Consider the following 18,175-nt stretch of genomic DNA (forward strand, 5'->3'; position numbering starts at 1 on the left):
CAGGAGGGATTTTATAGCACTGTATGCAGCAGGTGGTTACCCTTCCCTTTATACTTATGACACAGGCCTACACAGGACAGGATTACATTGGGATGAAGGCAAACGACACATTAACACGTCGGTAAAATCTAAGCACGAAAAGCAGCGCTTCCTTTGAAGGAACATTTTCTGTTTCATTCTGTTCTTTTTTTAATGGTCAGAAATAATACAGAAAATAAAACCAAGAAATTCAATGATAGACAAATAAACTCAAGTAATAAAATAGCAGGAAAAATTCTCTCCAACATACAACTCCATATAAAAATGATCTGCTTGTGAATTCCTGATGCAAACAGTTCATTGCTTTGACTTGATAATGGTAGTTTCTCAAGGTGCAATAAATATGATTGCGACAAGGTGGGTGAGGTAATCTCTTTTATTGAACCCAACTTCTGTTGGTTAGAGAGACCAGCTTTTGAGCTACACAGAGCTCTTCTTCAGGTCACAGAGCTCTGTGTAGCCTGAAAGCTTGTCCCTTCTACCAACATAAATTGGTCCAATAAAAGATATTAACTCACCCACCTCGTCTCAATCATATCCTGTGACCAACATGGCTGCAACAACACTGCAAACATAAGTACTGTTCGATTGTCCTGCTCACCAAGGTGGAAGGCACAGAGACATGTCCAACTGCAGGTACAAAGGGATCTGCTCCAGTTCCTGCTTCCCTAGGGCATGCAGAGCTGATGAGGAGACTCGATCCTCCAGGGTGTGTTGCATATGGAGACCCAAGGTCCGGTTAAATATTGATTGGCTGCTTTTTCAGAACTTCTTGCTGGCTGTTTCTGAGTGGCTCCTTTGCAGCCCTGTTGCCTGGCGATGGTTGGCTGGTGCTTCAGGTTAGTAGGTCAATAGATGTGGGTGTGGGACTGGCGAGTCGGGATTCTAATGTAAAGGCTGCCAGTCTTTGGCTGCTGCACAGTACTCTTGTAAAAGCATTTGGCACTAGCTGTCTTGCAGGACGAGATTGAAGGTGTGCTGCTGATACTCATGGGTGTGCATGTCTTGCTAACAATGAAGGGAGACCCTGGTGGGAAAAGAGAAAGCTGGGTGTTAAAAATGAAAGGCCAAAAGCCAATTGTTTTATCTTTAGCATCAATCAGAGGTTTAAAATGAAGTGTCTTTCACAGGAAATCATTCTTAACTCCTTCCCGCAGGAAGTGTGAGCAGCCCTGTGAGATTGTAAGGGAGATCAGTGGTCACCTGCAATCATTGGGCTTACTGTGCATTATAACTCAGCTGTGGAAACAGACAGGCCTCTCAGAAGCAGGGATGATTTCAAGGCAGGAAAACTCCCAGTTGTCTCCAAGGAAAGCAGGATACGACCTCATATTTTGCACTTCTATCTGGGACATATTTTCAACAGATGTGTTCAGAATTTCTTACTTCCTTAATAACTTATATGCACCCAGGTGGACACATACTGCACTGAGAATGACGTGAGGTGACTAAGATTTTCAAACTAAGACGCTTTCAAGTCCTAAACAGGATCTCGGAGCCTCACTTTAGGGCCCCGTTTTTGGAAATCTTGGCTCCTGTGTTAATTTTCCATTTTCTTAGGCCCCTGACTCTGCAAAACACTTAAGCACATGCTTAACATTAAGCACATGAGTAGTCCCACTGTAGGCAAAACCTCATGGTCCCAATTTACACTCCATGGAGGAGAATAGGTTTGTATGGGGAGGAGGGGAATTGAGATATGGTGATTTATTATTCACACTTGCTTGTTAGCCAGACACTTGGGGCCAAGGCCTGAAATTCTTACTTAGTCTTTAGAGTTGTCTAGGGAAGGCATAAATGTGAATGTGTGTGTGTGTGTGTGTCCCCAAAATCTTTTCCCCAGACAACTCTTTCTCTGTATATACATACACACATAACGTATATGTGTGTGTGTGTGTATAATAACTCTTTTTTAATGCTGTCCAATGACTTTCATACGATATATTTTGCAGCGATTGATCTAATACATTATTTAATACCAGGCATTAGCAAGTCTCAGCTAGTCGAAAAGCAAGGTGAGACTGTTGAACCAAAATGGTATGTTAGATTAACTGGTCGGTTTGGACAACTGATACTGCAATTCTCTTCATGGAATTCACATTCACATAGAATTAGCAAGCTGGGATTTTGAGACCTGACATCCTATATTCAAGATCCATTCTGAGTCTATCATACAGGCTAGATAAACATGGAGGTAACTGGGACTGAAATGGAAGGTCCTGCATTTACCTGTTCGTTGATCAGAAATTAAACAAATCAATTACAAAGTCCCCTCAAATGTACTCTTATTCTCCTTGTTTATATGTGGTTTCTATCTGTCTAGGTGCATATATGCCCTCCCCCATCCTGACTGCATCTGACAGCTGTAGTAGGAAGCAAGCCTGAGACATAAGCCCTTGTATCAGAGGCCTGGTATGAGGCAGGACCCTGCTCACAGAATCTGGCAAGAACAAGGCGGGTATTGCAGAAATACACATTCCTAAGAAGTGCTAGGCACAGAGTGCGCATGCAAACACATCCTGATATTAAGTGGTACCAAAACATCCCAATATCAAGGATGGTACAAAAACATTCCCCAAGGATAACAGGAACACATTGACCCCTCCTAAAAGATAAGGTCAGGATGACAGTACGTAATAGAGATTTTTTGATCAAATCAACATGTACAAGGTGATGGGTAATAACTAGCCACATCAGGGGGCAGTAACTAATTATATCAGAGGCAGTACTAACTGGTTTCTATCAGGATATAAAGATGTATCTTAGAGGGAGTATTTTTGTCTGGCTTAGGGAGGAACGGAAAGTCCCGCCATTCACTGAGCTGGTCCATTGTTACAGGCATACATGTATTAGTGGTCCGGTAGAGTCTGTGGGATACTAGTACCGTGCTTTGTTGACAATAAACCTGGCTGGGTGCCTTTGTCCCTTGTGGTCATTGGGTGGTTTGCTCAAGGTCTGCTGTGCCAGCCGTCTGTGCAGGGCTGGGGTGGCACACAAAGGGAACATGCACAAACAGCCAAACATCCATCAACATCTAACCACACCGGTGACCTCCAACTCCTAATCTGGTAAGTAAGTGAGCTGTCCTCTGTAGAAATAGCGATCTAATATGACAGAAAACCGTAAGCTAGGGAACCACCTTAGCCCTTCCCTGCAAATCCACACAGAGTATAATAAGGTATGAACATGCTGGGTTGCTAGCAAAATAATAATAATATAATTTTTATCAATTTTTAATAAAAGTTTTAAATAAAAAGGTAATAACTTGTTTATTTAAATGTTTAACCCTTTTTCATTATTTATTTTTGTTTACCTTATTTTGTACAGTCATAAATATAATTCTTGCGCCATTTGTTTTTAATTGTAAGTTTGTCCTGTATGTCATGTATGTTGTCCTGTGTTGTATGTTGTGTGTGTCACATGATTATTTTTAAATTATTTTTATTTTTTAGCATCAAAAGTCAGTTTTATACCTTTGTTAAAAAAAATACATGATGTACAGGACAAATTTACAGTTAAAAACAAATGGCGCAAGAATTATATTTATACCTATCAAACCAACATGTACAAGGTGTGGTAAACCCAGGACAAACAGTTACAAAAGGGGGGGTAATAATTAGTCCCAGGGGATTAAAAGGCCCCTCCCTATCCACTGAGGACAGATAACCACGGGGCAATAAGGTTCAGCTGGAAAAGGGGTTGCTTGGGAATCAGTTAGGTTCAGCTGACTCCAACTACTTGGGACCTTTTTAAACCCTCCCCTGGGTAGAAGAAGGAGAAGAGTGAGGGAGTAGGGAAGCTGCCAGTATGCTGTTTGCAGCAAGACACCAAACCTTCCCAGTAGGGTGGCTGCCCTCGCTCCTCAGAAGGGAAGGAAAACAAACACAAGGAACTGACTGAGGAGAGGAGTAGCAGGAACCTGTGCCACCTATAAGGATTCATCTTGCCCCAAACCTGAGTCTCCAAGGCTAAAAAGGACAGAGCCTGCTGAGGCGAACAAGGTATTTTGCCACAAAGGTGATAGGTGATAACTAGCCACGCCAGGGGGCAGTAACTAACCATGCCAGAGGCAGTACGTAACATGTTTGTATCAGGGTATAAAGATGTATCTCAGAGGGAGTATCTTTGTCTGGCCTAGGGAGGATCGGAAAGTCCCGCCGTTCACTGAGCTGGTCCATTGTTATGGGCATACATGTATTAATGGTCTGGTAGAGTCTGTGGGATACTAGTACCTTACTGTGTCGACAATAAACCTGGCTGGGTGCCTTCATCCCTTAACGGATCTTGTGGTCATTGGGCGCTTTGCTTGAGGCCTGCCGTGCCAGCTCTCTGTACAGGGCTGGGGCAGCACACAGAGGGCACACACACTTAGACAAACATCTATCAACATCTAACCACAAGAGCTTCATAATCATTAATGGGATTTTATCCTTGGAACACCCTTGTCAGTTAGGGAAGCACTACCCCCATCTTACAGATGGGGAGCTGCATCACACTAAGGATTAGGAAACTTGTCCAAGGTGACCCATGCAGTCTGGCTGTGTCAGGAACCAAACCCTGGTCTCCTGAGCTGCACTCTGCTCTCCTATTCACTTTACACCCTCCCTTACACTTACCGAGGGCAAACAGAATAAGAACAGAGCATCAAGAGACTCACTGTGATTTGCCCAGAACGTGTGAAACAATCAATTATTAGGGCAGGTAAGTTTTAAGTCTTGTATCCTTAGGGCATGATTGTGCAACTGGATGTGCCCAGCTGAACTTAGCCAAATGCTCAGAGCCCCACTGAAGTCAATGGCCCTGTTGTGAGGGGCAATAAGGGTGCTTTTCTCCATTGTGCTAGCTTGGTGGAGTTACCTTAATATGACTGGAAAGCCCCAGTAAGCTGTAGACTAACACACTTGAAGCTGTATTCCTCAGGCTACACCAGAGCCAATTAATACAGCTTCATATGTGTTAGCCTGCAGTTGAACAGGGCTTGTCAATCATGCTAAGCTACCATGAATGAGCTAACACAATTGCAAAACACCCCTTTCAGCCTTTCAAGAGAGGGGACAAGGGGCTACCTGCAGGCATAGGGGTCTGCCCATGCTGATTGAGTTGTAGGGTCTGGCCCTTAAAGGAAAAGGGACTAAGAGCACGTTTTCACAGCAGACAGATTAATGCAGTAGGTGCCGTTTGTCTCCACACACAAAGTTTGGTTAACTCAGTTAATGTTCCTAGTCTGCACATCCCACCAGCGCAGACCCCAAAGAGCAAAGGAATAAGCAGTTAAGTCATTTAATATCCCATCTCCACTCCCATGACATTCTATACCTTGTGGGAGTGCGCTGTAATCCCCATATTCCTCATTTTCATATAATTGTGATCTTATGTATAAAGCATGCCTTGTAAAGTAACAGGGGAAAGGTTATGATCGGCTGAAAGTCATTTCTCTATTCATATATGTGTATCATTAATGCATGTGAAGTTATGACAATTGTGTAGTATGGTTGTCACTAAAACATGATGTAAGTTGCGGGCATCAGCCAGATATTAGCTCCCCAGAGGCAACTGCAAGGAAAGTAACCAGCGACCGGGCGGGGTGTCAAACAACCCATCAACAGCCATTGTCCAGCAAGGGAGCTACAATGCAATGACTCACCTGCATGAGGCCACACCAGGGGAATTGCTCAACCTTGCTTGGAGAGATTCAGTAATGCTCACCTGACTCTGAAGGGCGTGGGGGGGGAGCCAAGAGGGAGGAAAGGGCACGATAAAAGGGAGAGACGTTTGCCATGCTCTTTGTCTCTCTTCCACCTACATCTCCAGACACCACACACCAAGCAACTGAAGCGCTGATCAAAGGGGAGAGCCTGACTGAAGAGCAACCAGCCAGCCTGTGGTGAGAAGCATCTAAGTTTGTAAGGGCAGTGAAAGTGTTAAGATCAGCTTACAATGCGTTTTGCTTTTATTTCATTTGACCAAATCTGACTTGTGATGTTTTGACTTATAATCACTTAAAATCTATCTTTATAGTTATTAAATCTGTCTGTTTATTCTACCTGAAGCAGTGTGTTTCGTTTGAAGCGTGTCAGAGACTCCCCTTTGGAGAACAAGCCTGGTACATATCAATTTCTTTGTTAAATTGACGAACTTATATAAGTTTGCAGCATCCAGCAGGCATAGCTGGACACTGCAAGACGGAGGTTCCCAGGGTTGCGTCTGGGACCGGAGATATTGGCTAGTGTCATTCGGTTGCAAGTAGCTGGGAGCAGCTTACATGCCAGAGGCTGTGCGTGAACAGCCCAGGAGTGGGGGTTCTCACAGCAGAGCAGGGTAAGGCTGGCTCCCAGAGTCAAGGATCGGAGTGACCTAGCAGATCACCAGTCCAAATAACACCAGAGGGGAAAGTCACAACTCCACTCATCAGTTACCTGTATCAAACTCCACTTCCTCCCACCCTCCATAGTGCACATATCCCCACCCTCATCCTGAATAGGCCACTCTCTGAGCACTTCCTGTGAACAATCTTGGGGAGGGGGACACAGTTACGTTATTCTGATAAGGGCTAGAAAAAGGCTCTCATATAATACTTGATGTTTATATCACCCACAGTTAATTCTGAAGAGTTATATGCATGCCAGATGTTATAGTGATGAGCACAGCATAAGTACCGATATGGAATAGAGCAGAATTCAGCCAGCCAAAAGTATACTGAACACAAAATCATAGAAAGAAAAGGAAAAATCTGAACAGATTCCTGATGGGAGTAAATTGCCATTTATAGCGCTTCTTGTCTAAAAGGAAATTAAAAATCTACTCTGGTTACATTTTACCCATAGTGTTCTTTTGAAACTCCATTAGAAAATCTTATGGAGGAGCGTCTGATTGACAAAAAATGCACAATTCAGTGATTAGAAAGGCATCTAGACAAAATCTAGACTAAATAAATATTCTCTGTGGGTATCACCCTCTACAACGTATTAGTGGGATAGCAGAGCAGTCCAATATATAGATATACATGACATACGTAATGAATCCATTGAAATGTACATTTAAATTGCCTGATCTTACCAGGTCTTGTGCGTTTTATGAAATGTAGTCAATAAAGTGGGAAAATCCATGAACTTTCTATAGACCCTACATTTTCGGTATTGTTGTGAACATTTCAGAAACACAAATCAAAAGTTTTGGTTGTCATCATCACTCTGTAAAACATATGCAGCTGAATCCTGTGACCTTTGTTCATGTGAATAGCCCGACTGGAGTTTGTCCTTGATCATTCATAACAAAACTGAGCCAGATCTTGAGGCTTTCACTCAGTCCTTAGTCAGGCAAAATTACCATTGACTTGATAAATACCTTAGGATTTTGCCCAGTGTTTCTACCTAACAAATATTTATGTTACCAACAGAAGCAATAGGTTTACAATGTATGAAATCCTAGCCCGCATCAAAGCCAATGGGAAAACTTGGCCATTGACTTCCATCGGGCCAGGATTTCATCCAGTATTTATTAAGTTATCCACAGTGGCCCCCTGAGTTTTGGGGGGTTAAGCAGTGACTGTTACAAATATTCTTGACAAAGATATAATAAGTAGGAAAAAATGAATAGGTAACAAGTCAGCTATTGGGTTTCACCATTCTACAGCAAAGGCTTGTCAGGTATTGATTTCAAATGCGTGCAGAGGACAGCCATTTCTTAGTGCCACATTCATAAGTGGCCACACAGACTGTAATAAACCATTGGAAGATAAGGCTGGGGGGGCTTATCCTTTGACCCATTTGAGACTGCCCATAAATATGTTCAGCTTGAATTATACGAACATGCCACAACAATGATGCTATCCTTTGTTGCGCCCCGGAACAGCACTCCCAAAACACAAGGAAACCGAAGCAGGCCATGCAGGTAGGTGGTCAATCAAAGCATGTAATAACCATGGACCGACTAAGTCAGTAACAGTCTGAACAAAACATAACAACAGTCCAAATGGCAGGTATGTAGCAGCAGGCCCTGAATAACTACGCACACCCAATCCTGTGCACACATACACAAAAACACAGAGGAACTGGAACCCTGAGTTCAGGGAGCAGGAACCAAAAGCATCTCTCTCACACACACACGCACATACGTTGCTGTAAATTGGTTTAGTTCCACTGAAGCCAGTAGAGTTATTCGGGTGTAAATCAGAATTATATTACTTATATTACTTAACAGAAACCCTAAAACATTATCCCCAGTTGAATTCTCAACTATTGTTTTACCTAGACATGGTCAGTCACCACCCTGACCTCTTTTATGCTGTACTTCTTTCTCTTACCTTTCATTGGTTTGCATGTCTAGTCTCTTTTGCTTGCCTGTCGGACAAGAACCCTGTCTTCTTACATTTTGTGCAGTGCCTAGCACGCTGCGGGTGCGACTGGGAGCAAATAAGTGAACAGAATAATAATAGAACAAATGGTCTAGAGGGAGACTTTAACCTACGGGATGGGGTGAAGTTTGCTGTGACTATGGCATGATCAGGGGATGCTAAGTGACAGTATCTCCTTTAACTCTGCACTTTCTCGGTTCTTTGGTTGTGTACAGACCATGTGCCACATCCACGGCGGATGTAGATTATCACAGTCTGTACTCCCCTGCTCAGATTGTGTCTCCAGCTATATGGCATAGGGGGAGAGCTCGCTCCTGATACTCCCTCCTGCCAGCAAGTGGGTGGAGACAGACCAGGGGGCAAGGAGTGAGAGGCAGGGTGATTGGATAGAGTGGCAGGCTGGGCACATGGGCCAGTAAGCTCTTCCATGAGAATGGGTGAGATAACTTACTCCCTCCCTAGAGTGAGGTGGGACCGCAATTAATTCTCTGGGCTGCCCCTGCACTGCTCAGAGCAGAGTGGGACATTCCAGTTCTACTGGACTGCCCTGCCTCTCGTGTTTTGAAATTGACCTTGTACAATGGAGGCCCCAATCCTGACTGGAGCCCTGCCTGGTACTGCTGCTAATATCAGGCTATGTGCACACTACAGCTTACGTCAGTATAAGTTATGTCGCCCAGGAGTATGAATAGCCCACCCCCCACGACATTACACTGACCTAAGCGCCGCTGTGGACAGCGTTAAGTCTGCGGGACAGCTTCTCCTGCTAACATAGTACTGCCGCTCGCGGGGACTGGAGTAATTAAATTGACAGGAGAGCTCTCTCCCATCAGCTTAAAGTGTCTGCATTAGCAGGGCCACAGAGGCGCAGCTGCATTGCTGTAAGCTCTGTAGTGTAGCCATAGGCTAAGTGGAGATGACACAGCTGGGTCACTCGAAACCTAACTCTCATATGATTTAGGTTTGTTCTTGGATCCAACATTTTCTCCAAAATGTCTACTCACCCAAAGGACACGCTGGAGTTCTTGACAATAGAAAATGATCCACAGAGAGCGCAACAAGGGGCAATAGTCATCTTCTTCTTCATCTTGATGGGCAACAAATGTTCTCCAGCAGTATCTGTAATCTGATGAAATAAATAGCCCGTCACGCCTGTTGAGGGACGCGTCCAAGGGATCAGTGAGCCCCTCCTTGCTCAGTCAGAGGTCAGTAAAGATCGTGGCAGAGTCTGAGTTTTACACTGAACTCAGTGTTGGCCAAAGGGTCCAAGCTGTCAATCAGTAATCAGTTAGTCACATTGTTCATGTAAGCTGTGATCTCGTCTAAGCTCACATGTCTAAGCTCACATGTCTGGAAGGCGTAATCACCATACAGCAAGAGTGGAATTGATGCATCAGGGTTCTGCACTCTGTCTGAAGGAAAGGCTAGTTTCAGCAAAGAACTGTGCAAGCCCCTCATTCATTATCAGCCTGAGAGAATAGCAGTTACATCCTGGGAAAGGCCCAGTTTGGGTTGTTCCACTTACTCCTCCGTCATTCTGCCGCTTACAAGATGGGGAGGGAATGGGGAGAGGACGGATATGCTTGGGGTTTTTTGCTGGAGCCAAAGAGGCTGTATGTAAGGGGACTGTTGTCCTATTATTAACACTCAGTGGGGGTGTTTTGGTTGGCTAGCTCGCAATACTAAAAGGGGAAGGGTTCATGGGAAATCAGGACCCTGAGACTGACAGACCCCAGGAACAATGGGGAGAGAGGCCAATGCTCCAGGTCAGCCTAACTGACAGGGTGGGCAGGGTAATCAGGGAGTCAGGAGGCCAGCGGGGTCCCGTCCTCCATGTGAGCTAAGGAGAAAGCAGGGGCCCAAGCTGAGTTGGGGAGCAGAGCTGTGCCAGCCACAGGGGCCAGAAAAGCATCCCAAGAAGTAAGTCAGTGCTGGGAGCAGAGTCACAGAAGCAGCCGGCAGAGCAGACCTGTCCTGGGAGCAGAGCTGCAGCAACCAGCGCCAGAGAAGCAGCCCAGGGAGCTGGAGGCAGAGCAGCAGCAGCAGCGCTGAGGCAGAGAGGAGCAGGAGCTGAGGCAGAGTGGTGGAGCTGGGGCTGGACCAATCCAGAGAGCGAGGGGGACCCTGGGCAGCAGGCCCAATGCAGGGAAACACCCCCAGCCAAGACACGTTGCAGGCCAGACTTGGAGGGGGATTGTAACCTCGACGGGGCGGGGGCGACGCTGGGAAGAAGGGTCCTGCCACCTAAAGCCTGAGAGCGTGTGGCCACCGCCAGAGCAAGTGTCTGACCGTCGGCATCCTTGCAGCACAGCCAGGGCCTGAGAAGGGGCCTGGGACTTGTGAGGAACAGACTGAACTTCCCTTACAGTGCAGAGACGTTGGCTGTGATGTCCCCGTGCCACAGAGTGGGGTGTCGTGTTTTCCTTTAACCTTTCCCATTTTTCCCTTATTTTTTTAAATTGATTGCTGTTTAATAAATTGTATTTGCTTGGAACTGTATGTAATGATCAGTGGGTCAGGGAAGCGTCCAGTGGGGGCACCCTAGCCCCTGCCCTAAGTGACCACGGCAAGGTTGGGGGTCGAGCCCCCCAGGAATCCTGGGCCCAGCCTTGTTGGGGTTACGAGGACTCTGCCAGACAGGAGCGTGGAAGGGGAGCCCTTGAGGTCAGGCAGGCCTCTGGGTAAAGGAAGTGGGAGCGAGGACTCAGATCCTTTCACTAGCCCCTTTCACCAGGGTAGTGTATAAGCGGGACCATTCCCCCACTTACATGTAGATGGGAGGGGCCCGGCTTTAGAGAGAGGTTGCTCCTCTGAGCACATGCTGCCCCACTGCCCTGCGGAGCGGACAGAAGGAGCTGGGATGATAGGCAGCTGCGCTGCTCTTGTGGCTCGGTTAGGGGGAGGAAAGGAAAGCAGACAGAGGGGAGCTTTGCTGGTGCAGCTCCCAACGCCTCCCCACTCCCTGCTATCAGCTTGCCAATGAGCCCTTCTGCTGCAGGGAGGGGGTTGCTTGGGGGCTAACGTTGTCACTCCCCAGGCCTTCACTGCACACCTCACCCTCCCACAGGAATGTGGTAGGCCAGGTATCCACCACACTGGTGTTGGCCAGTTTACTTGCTTGCCCCCTGCAGCGATGCAGCTTGACGCAGCAGGGGATACAGTAGAGAGGTGCAGAGGCTGTGGGCCTGGCACCGTGCCATGCCACTACAGCTGGCATCTTGGGCAAGGGGGGAGAGATTCTCTGTGCTCCTGCCAAGCTTAGGCCTCTTCAGTCAGATTGCCAATAAGGGCGTGACACTGGATACTTGTCCTGTCCACACCCAACCACCAGCTCATGTCACACAACCCACCCACAGAGAGTGGCTATTGCTGGTAACACTAGGAACTCAGCAGTGTCTGTGATTGGTTAGTTTTCAGTTCTGTTAACAAGTGGCTGCTGCTGACTTGCTGGTTTTTCAACCCAGTTCATAGAACTGTTCTGATTGGCTCCTTGCTGACGTAAACTTTTGGTCACTACAGCCCAGGAATTGAACTGGAATTGCTGCCCTATAGATTAAAGGCTCCATGTTCCATTCCCTGATTCCCTCCACTCAGCCAGCCTCCCTGGCCTGGAATTAGTTTGGAAATCGTGCCCTGTAAGTTACAGGCTGCATATGCCATTCTCTGACACCCGTGAGCCATGCAGTCCCCAGCTATAGCAAAGGCCTTGTCTATAGGGTTGCCAACTTTCTAATCACACAAAACCGAACACCCCTGCCCCACCCCTTCTCTGAGGCCCCAACCCCACTCGCTCCATCCCCACTCCCTCTGTCACTTGCTCTCCCCCACCCTCACTCACTTTCACTGGGCTGGGGCAGGAGGTTGTGGTACAAGAGGGGGTTCAGGATGTGGGGCATGCTGCCCTTGTGCCTGCAGGCACTGTCCGCACAGCTCCCATTGGTCATGGTTCCCAGCCAATAGAAGCTGTGGAGCCGGTACTCGGGCGGGGGCAGCACAAGGAGCCTCCCTGGCCGCCCATGCGCCTAGGAGCCACAGGGACCTGGAGTCCGTTTCTGGGAACTATGCGGAACCAGGGCAGGTATGGAGCCTGCCTTAGCCCCAGACCCCTGCTGTGCCGCCAAATGGACTTTTAATGGCCCAATTGGCACTGCCGCCAGGTCCCTTTTTGACCGGGTGTTCTGGTTAAACACTGGACACCTGGCAACCCTACTTGTCTAGACTGGGATAAAAGTTGTGATGATGTAATGTCTCTGCTAATATGTGCTCAGTAACATGTTCTAGAAGTCTAGTGTAGCCACAGCAATGTACACTTTAACACGTGGAAAACTGGTCAAGTTAATGCCTTGGCTCCCTCCGAGACCTCATCTGGACCAGATTAGCACATGTTAAAGGCTTGTCTTTTCTGCACTAGGCTTTTCAAATGTGTTAGCATCCATCTGCTAACCTATTCTAGCATCACACCTTTGATTCTAGCCTAGGCAGGGCCAAAAAGTGGTTAGGATACCTGGCAGGTTCATGATGTATAGGGCTACTCCATTCTCCATCAGGTCCCTGAGGCCTTGTCGGTTGCGTTCATCCATATGCCTGAAGAGCCACGCTGCTTTTATTTTCAGAGTCACACTGGGGTGTGCCCTCAGGAATTCCACTATACGCCGGCAACATTTCCCACAGGGGCTCCAGGACAGGAACCAGGTGATGGAGCAGCGCACTGATGGCCTGAAGTTTAACTTCTTGAAGTCATGTTCCAGGCAGGCGATTTCGGTGTGCTGGGTTGGGGTGTTTCGACACCAGTGCCTCCAGAACTTGGTACTTCTGCCCCACCTGATTTCGTAGAGCAGGTACGTCACTCTTGGACATGTACCTGGGATGTAATTCACTTTAAAATCGTTTGGTTGTATCTTCCACCTGAAACACAAATGTCATGATGGGCACAGACGCCTTTTACTGCCCCCTTTTCATCCTGTGTATCATATGCAAAGTCCTCACAATTCACAAGTGCTCCTCATCCCAGAGGAACCCAAAATGCTCTCCAGGCTGCATATACAGGTATCACTCTCTGGAAAGAAATAATAGGTACAAAATCCAGTTGAAACTCTGGAAGGAATTTTAGCAGAGTTGGAATCTAATGAGCTCAGTCTGGAATTAGACAAAGACACCTGAGCGATCCTTGTCATGTACTTCTATACCAACTATGGACTGGCTGCAGAGCTCGCTTATACACACCAGGTGTGATCATCATAGGATCCTTTAATGCTCTGCCAGGGATGGCTGAGGTTCATTTAAATAAGGCATTTTCACACACAGTGTCACCTGGTGGATGAATAGTAAATGAACAACAATATTGAGGAAGCTGTCAAGTCTTGACACTGTAAGTCTATTCTGTATTCTGTTGAGAATTTCCCTGTCCCCTGGAAGACATCCTCAAACTCTTTCTCAATTATTTTGGTCCCCTGCCCTCCAATGAGTGCACCGCTTGATGAAACCCAGAACTAGACATGTTTTTGACCCAAGATCAGGGGCTCTTTATTACAAAATGTACCTTTCCCCGTGTATTATTTACCTGTACATCTAGTTCACATATGCCTTTACAGTAAATGAAGCTGTCAAGTCTTGACACATATTTAAGAATACAGACCAAGTCAAGCAAAAGAGCCCATGTTGGTGGCACAGGAAAAATTGCCCCTTCCCATCCCCTCTGCCCCGGGGAGCAATATTTACATTGTCTGGAAAAACTTGTGTACTCTAACTTCCCTGAGATAGCCTTTCTAGAAGATACTACTGCTAAACAGCTGATTGTGAATTTCAAATCTATTTTTGCTAGGCACGGTGTACCTGCCATAGTAATGTCTGACAATGGGCCACAGTTTATTAAGCATGAGTTTAAGCAGGTTGCAGTGGGATTTGGGTTGAGACATGTAACCGTCAGCTCCTATTATCCCAAATCATAGAATCTGGAGGTCATCTAGTCCAACCCCCTGCTCAAAGCAGGAGCAACCCCAACTAAATCATCCCAGCCAGCGCTTTGTCAAGCTGGGCCTTATCCAATGGGTTGGTGGAAAACGGCATTGAAATAATGGAGTGGTTATTGGAAGAGGCTGCAGAGTCAGACTCTGATCCGTACTTAGCACTGTTAAACTACAGAACTCCACCAGTGACTCACGCGTGGCCACCTGCAGACACTTTGTTTAACAGAAAGGTGAGAACTAAAATGCCTGGAATGAGAGAAGCTGATGTCAGAAGAACTGGGGATTTGCAAAAAACATATAAAGAGACAGGTAACGCTAAACAAAAATCAATATGATTTGGGGTCCCAGGAGCTGCCACCACTTCAGGAACACGATGCATCTCTGATGGGAATCAGTGGTCACAAACAGCAACGATGTCACAAGAGGTTGCCCTGCAGTCGTATGAGGAGACAGACACATACGGAGAAGGAATAGGTGACACTTTCTCCAACTTGCAGAAGGAAGGGAGATACGGGGCCCTGAGTTTGCTATGATGAAGGCCTCAGTTAGGCAACAACCAGAAGAGGTTAAGACAACTGAACCCCAGACATAACACCGCCAGAACAGATGGACTCATTGCCTCCTGACAGCAGCAGCACTGGTATTTCACAGCAATGGTGCAGGGAACATCAGAGGTTAATTGAGCACTTTTTAAGTTCAGTTAGTAGGTTGATTATAAGTTTTTGGAGTTGGGTGTTATTGCAATGTGGTTTGTTAAGTGTTGTTGTTGTTATTATTATTATTAAATTAGTTTGGGAAAAGAAGCCATGCTATTGGGAATTGTACCTAGAAGAGTTTTAGCTTCCCGGACAGGCAGTCTGGAAGAGGGATGCTGCAGAAGTCCATGACCTGTCATGCAGAGGAGCCTGAATTCAGTGGATTTCCCTCAAGCATGTTGGGCTCCGAGTGATTGCTGAACGCCACACTCCTTAATGAGTCACCCATCCCTCCAGCACAGCATTCCCTAGCACAGAGGTGGGTAAACTATGGCCTGCGGGCCACATCCGGCCCACGGGACCCTCCTGCCCAGCCCCTGAGCTCCTGGCCCGGGAGGCTAGGTTCCACCGTCTCCCCGCTATTCCTCCTCCCCGCAGCCTCAGCTCACTGCACCGCCAGCTCAATGCTCTGGGTGGTGCAACTGTAGTGCTGCCAGCCACCGGTGCTCCAGGCAGCGCGGAAAGGGGGCAGGGAGCGGGGGGGTTGGATAGAGGGCAGGGGAGTTCAGGGTGGTGGTCAGGGGGCGGGGGTGTGGTTAGGGGTCAGGGAAGTCAGAGGGCAGGGAACAGGGGGGTTGAATGGGGGCAGGGGTCCTGGGGGAGGCAGTCAGGAAGGAGAGGGGGGTTGGATGGGGCAGTGGGGGGCAGTGAGGGGCAGGGGTTCCGGGGGCGGTCAGGGGACAGGGAGAAGGGGTGGTTGGATGGGGCAGGAGTCCTGGGGGGGGGCAGTCAGGAATGAGAGGAGGGGTTGGATGGCGTGGCGGGGGGCAGTCAGGGGTGGGAGGTCTGGGGGGGTCAGGGGACAGGGAGAAGGGGTGGTTGGATGGGGCAGGGGTCCTGGGGGGGGGCAGTCAGGGGGCAAGAAGCGGAGGGGGTCAGATGGGAGTGGGGGCCGGGCCACGCCTGGCTGTTTGGGGAGGCACAGCCTCCCCTAACCTGCCCTCCATACAATTTCGGAAACCCAGTGTGGCCCTTAGGCCAAAAAGTTTTCCCGCTCCTGTCCTAGCACCACACTACGGCATTAGGGGTCAGCACTGACTCAGAGGGGAGAGTCCCTCCCACTGAGTCACCCACCCCACTCTCTGTAGCACAGTGTCCCCGGCACCACGCTGTGGCACTGAGGTCCGTACTGATTAAAGCAATGAAACTGGGCAACAGAGAAAGAGAGAGAGACAGATCTAGGGTAGAAATGCTGAAAGGGAAAGGAGCTTCAAAACTTCCCAGCTCCGACTGTCTCTGGAAATCATTGGGAGGTCAGCCAGTGCGGGGTTATGGAACTGTCATTCTCACCCTGGGTTGGTGCCTCTGGCTGAGTCACCTGTTGGGAAAAATGAGATAGTCACCTCTCATCGGGTAGAGCCAGAAACTCAGAACAAGACAGGAACCCACCTACTTCTCATTTTTAACCCTTTTGATCTCAGGAGCGCATCACACCAAATCTATTTATTAATCATCCACATGGTCCTAACAGATGATCCTTGTTCAGGCCTGGAAAGAATGGAGCTTCCAGGTCCCTGTTAATACCCAGAATCCCTTGGGGGAGAAATACCTTGCTGAGCTTAAAATTGATTATCAGTTTAACTATGTGTGAGTTTAATCTCAGCTACTTATACGCATTGACATGGTTTTGATCTAAGACCAGTTTTGTATCTATGGACCTTCATTGACTTCAGTGGCATTATTTCTGATTTACACTAGCATATTGGAAAGCAGAATCTGGTCTTCAACCCCTGTTTATAGTCGAAGAGACAAATGGTAGCCAGGGATTGGTCTGTCTTTTCCTTGGTCGCAGTAATAAGGAGACAGACAGAAGTAGAATTGAGAATCAAGCCTTTTGTTTTCTCCATTGATTTTTTGTTTGTTTTTTTTTCAACCGAGTTTGACCATTCACAACTTTTTAAAAATTGTTGGTATCAATTTAGTGCTGACAAAAAGCTCCGGACTCATGGCCCTTTAATGACTGACATGTTCACGTTGGGCAGACCCCCCCCAAATTACTCCACCAATAGGCCTTAACCCTGACTTGGAGGGCCAACCTCTATGGTTGAGACAGGAGTTGTCTCACATTCCCCAATTCACTTCACAGAGAAAAATTCTATTTATTTATTTAGAATTAAAATTAGAAAACTGGCTGTCCAAGGTCCTAGGCATCCTAACATAATGAATTATATACCAAACATATAATTAAAATACATTTCCGCAGCTGCGAAATCATCTGTTCCACCAGAAGTCAGCCAGACAGCCACCTACCCCCTCATCCTCTCAAATTAACAAATTAAATAAAACACATTTAGATTTCTTGATGGATCAAAGATAAATCAAATCCTTGTTCTGTTTTTATAGAAATCTCTGAGAAGATCTTGGGAAGCTGAATGTGTCCTGAATATTTCTAAATAATGTTTAACACCTCCCTCACCTTTCCGAAAGCCATTACCTACCATTTTTTAATTTAATATCGTAAGTTAAAAACCGTATGGGAAATCTCAAAATATATTAACTGATAGATAACGAAAAACCCCACAGAAATACACACAGCTATACCCACACAAAGATACATGCATATATACACAGCTACACACACATATAATAATATGTGCATAGAAATATACACAAACTAATCTTGTCTGTTTACCTTTCTCTGTGCCAGCAGCCATGGCTTCTTCTTCTTACACTTCCAGCATCTGGGGCTGTCTTCTTTTATTAAGATGCTTTCCCTCTTTCAGTTTCTATTCCTGAGCATTGAAACTTTTAGACCATGCTTACTCATGCTGAGTAGCACCTTACTCTGAGCAATTAGTCCAGAAATTCCCAAACTCTGGGGCATAGCCCCCTGGGAGGGTGTGATAAGGTTATGGGGGGCACATAGCCCTGATGGGACCATGCTGAAAGGCTGGAATCAGCAGGGGGCCCTGTTCAGCAGGAGGCCAGTGCACCTTTTCACTTCCCTGCACATCCTGGCCCTTCAGTGATGCCCTGTTCAGATAGGGAGCGAGATGGGTAGGGAGCTAGGTCCAAGCACCCAAGACTGCCTGACTGCTGCAGGGAGTGGAAGATTTCCTCAA

The 18,175-nt window shown here is 47.0% G+C and overlaps 1 protein-coding gene across 1 annotated transcript; it reads right to left on the minus strand.

The window, feature by feature from the left end:
- Positions 1–297: 297 nt before the first annotated feature.
- Positions 298–17,790, minus strand: LOC311515128 (C->U-editing enzyme APOBEC-1-like). Its single transcript, XM_084618015.1, has 5 exons — positions 17,746–17,790; positions 16,404–16,431; positions 12,897–13,297; positions 9,397–9,518; positions 298–1,066 (listed from the first exon to the last, which is right to left on the minus strand). Exons 1-5 carry the CDS (start codon positions 17,765–17,767, stop codon positions 1,028–1,030), a joined length of 612 nt encoding a protein of 203 aa, XP_084474141.1. The 5' UTR covers positions 17,768–17,790; the 3' UTR covers positions 298–1,027.
- Between the last annotated feature and the right edge of the window lie 385 nt (positions 17,791–18,175).

This window comes from Lepidochelys olivacea (assembly GCF_965140295.1).
Source record: "Lepidochelys olivacea isolate rLepOli2 genome assembly, chromosome: 1".
Taxonomy (NCBI): Eukaryota; Metazoa; Chordata; order Testudines; family Cheloniidae; genus Lepidochelys; species Lepidochelys olivacea.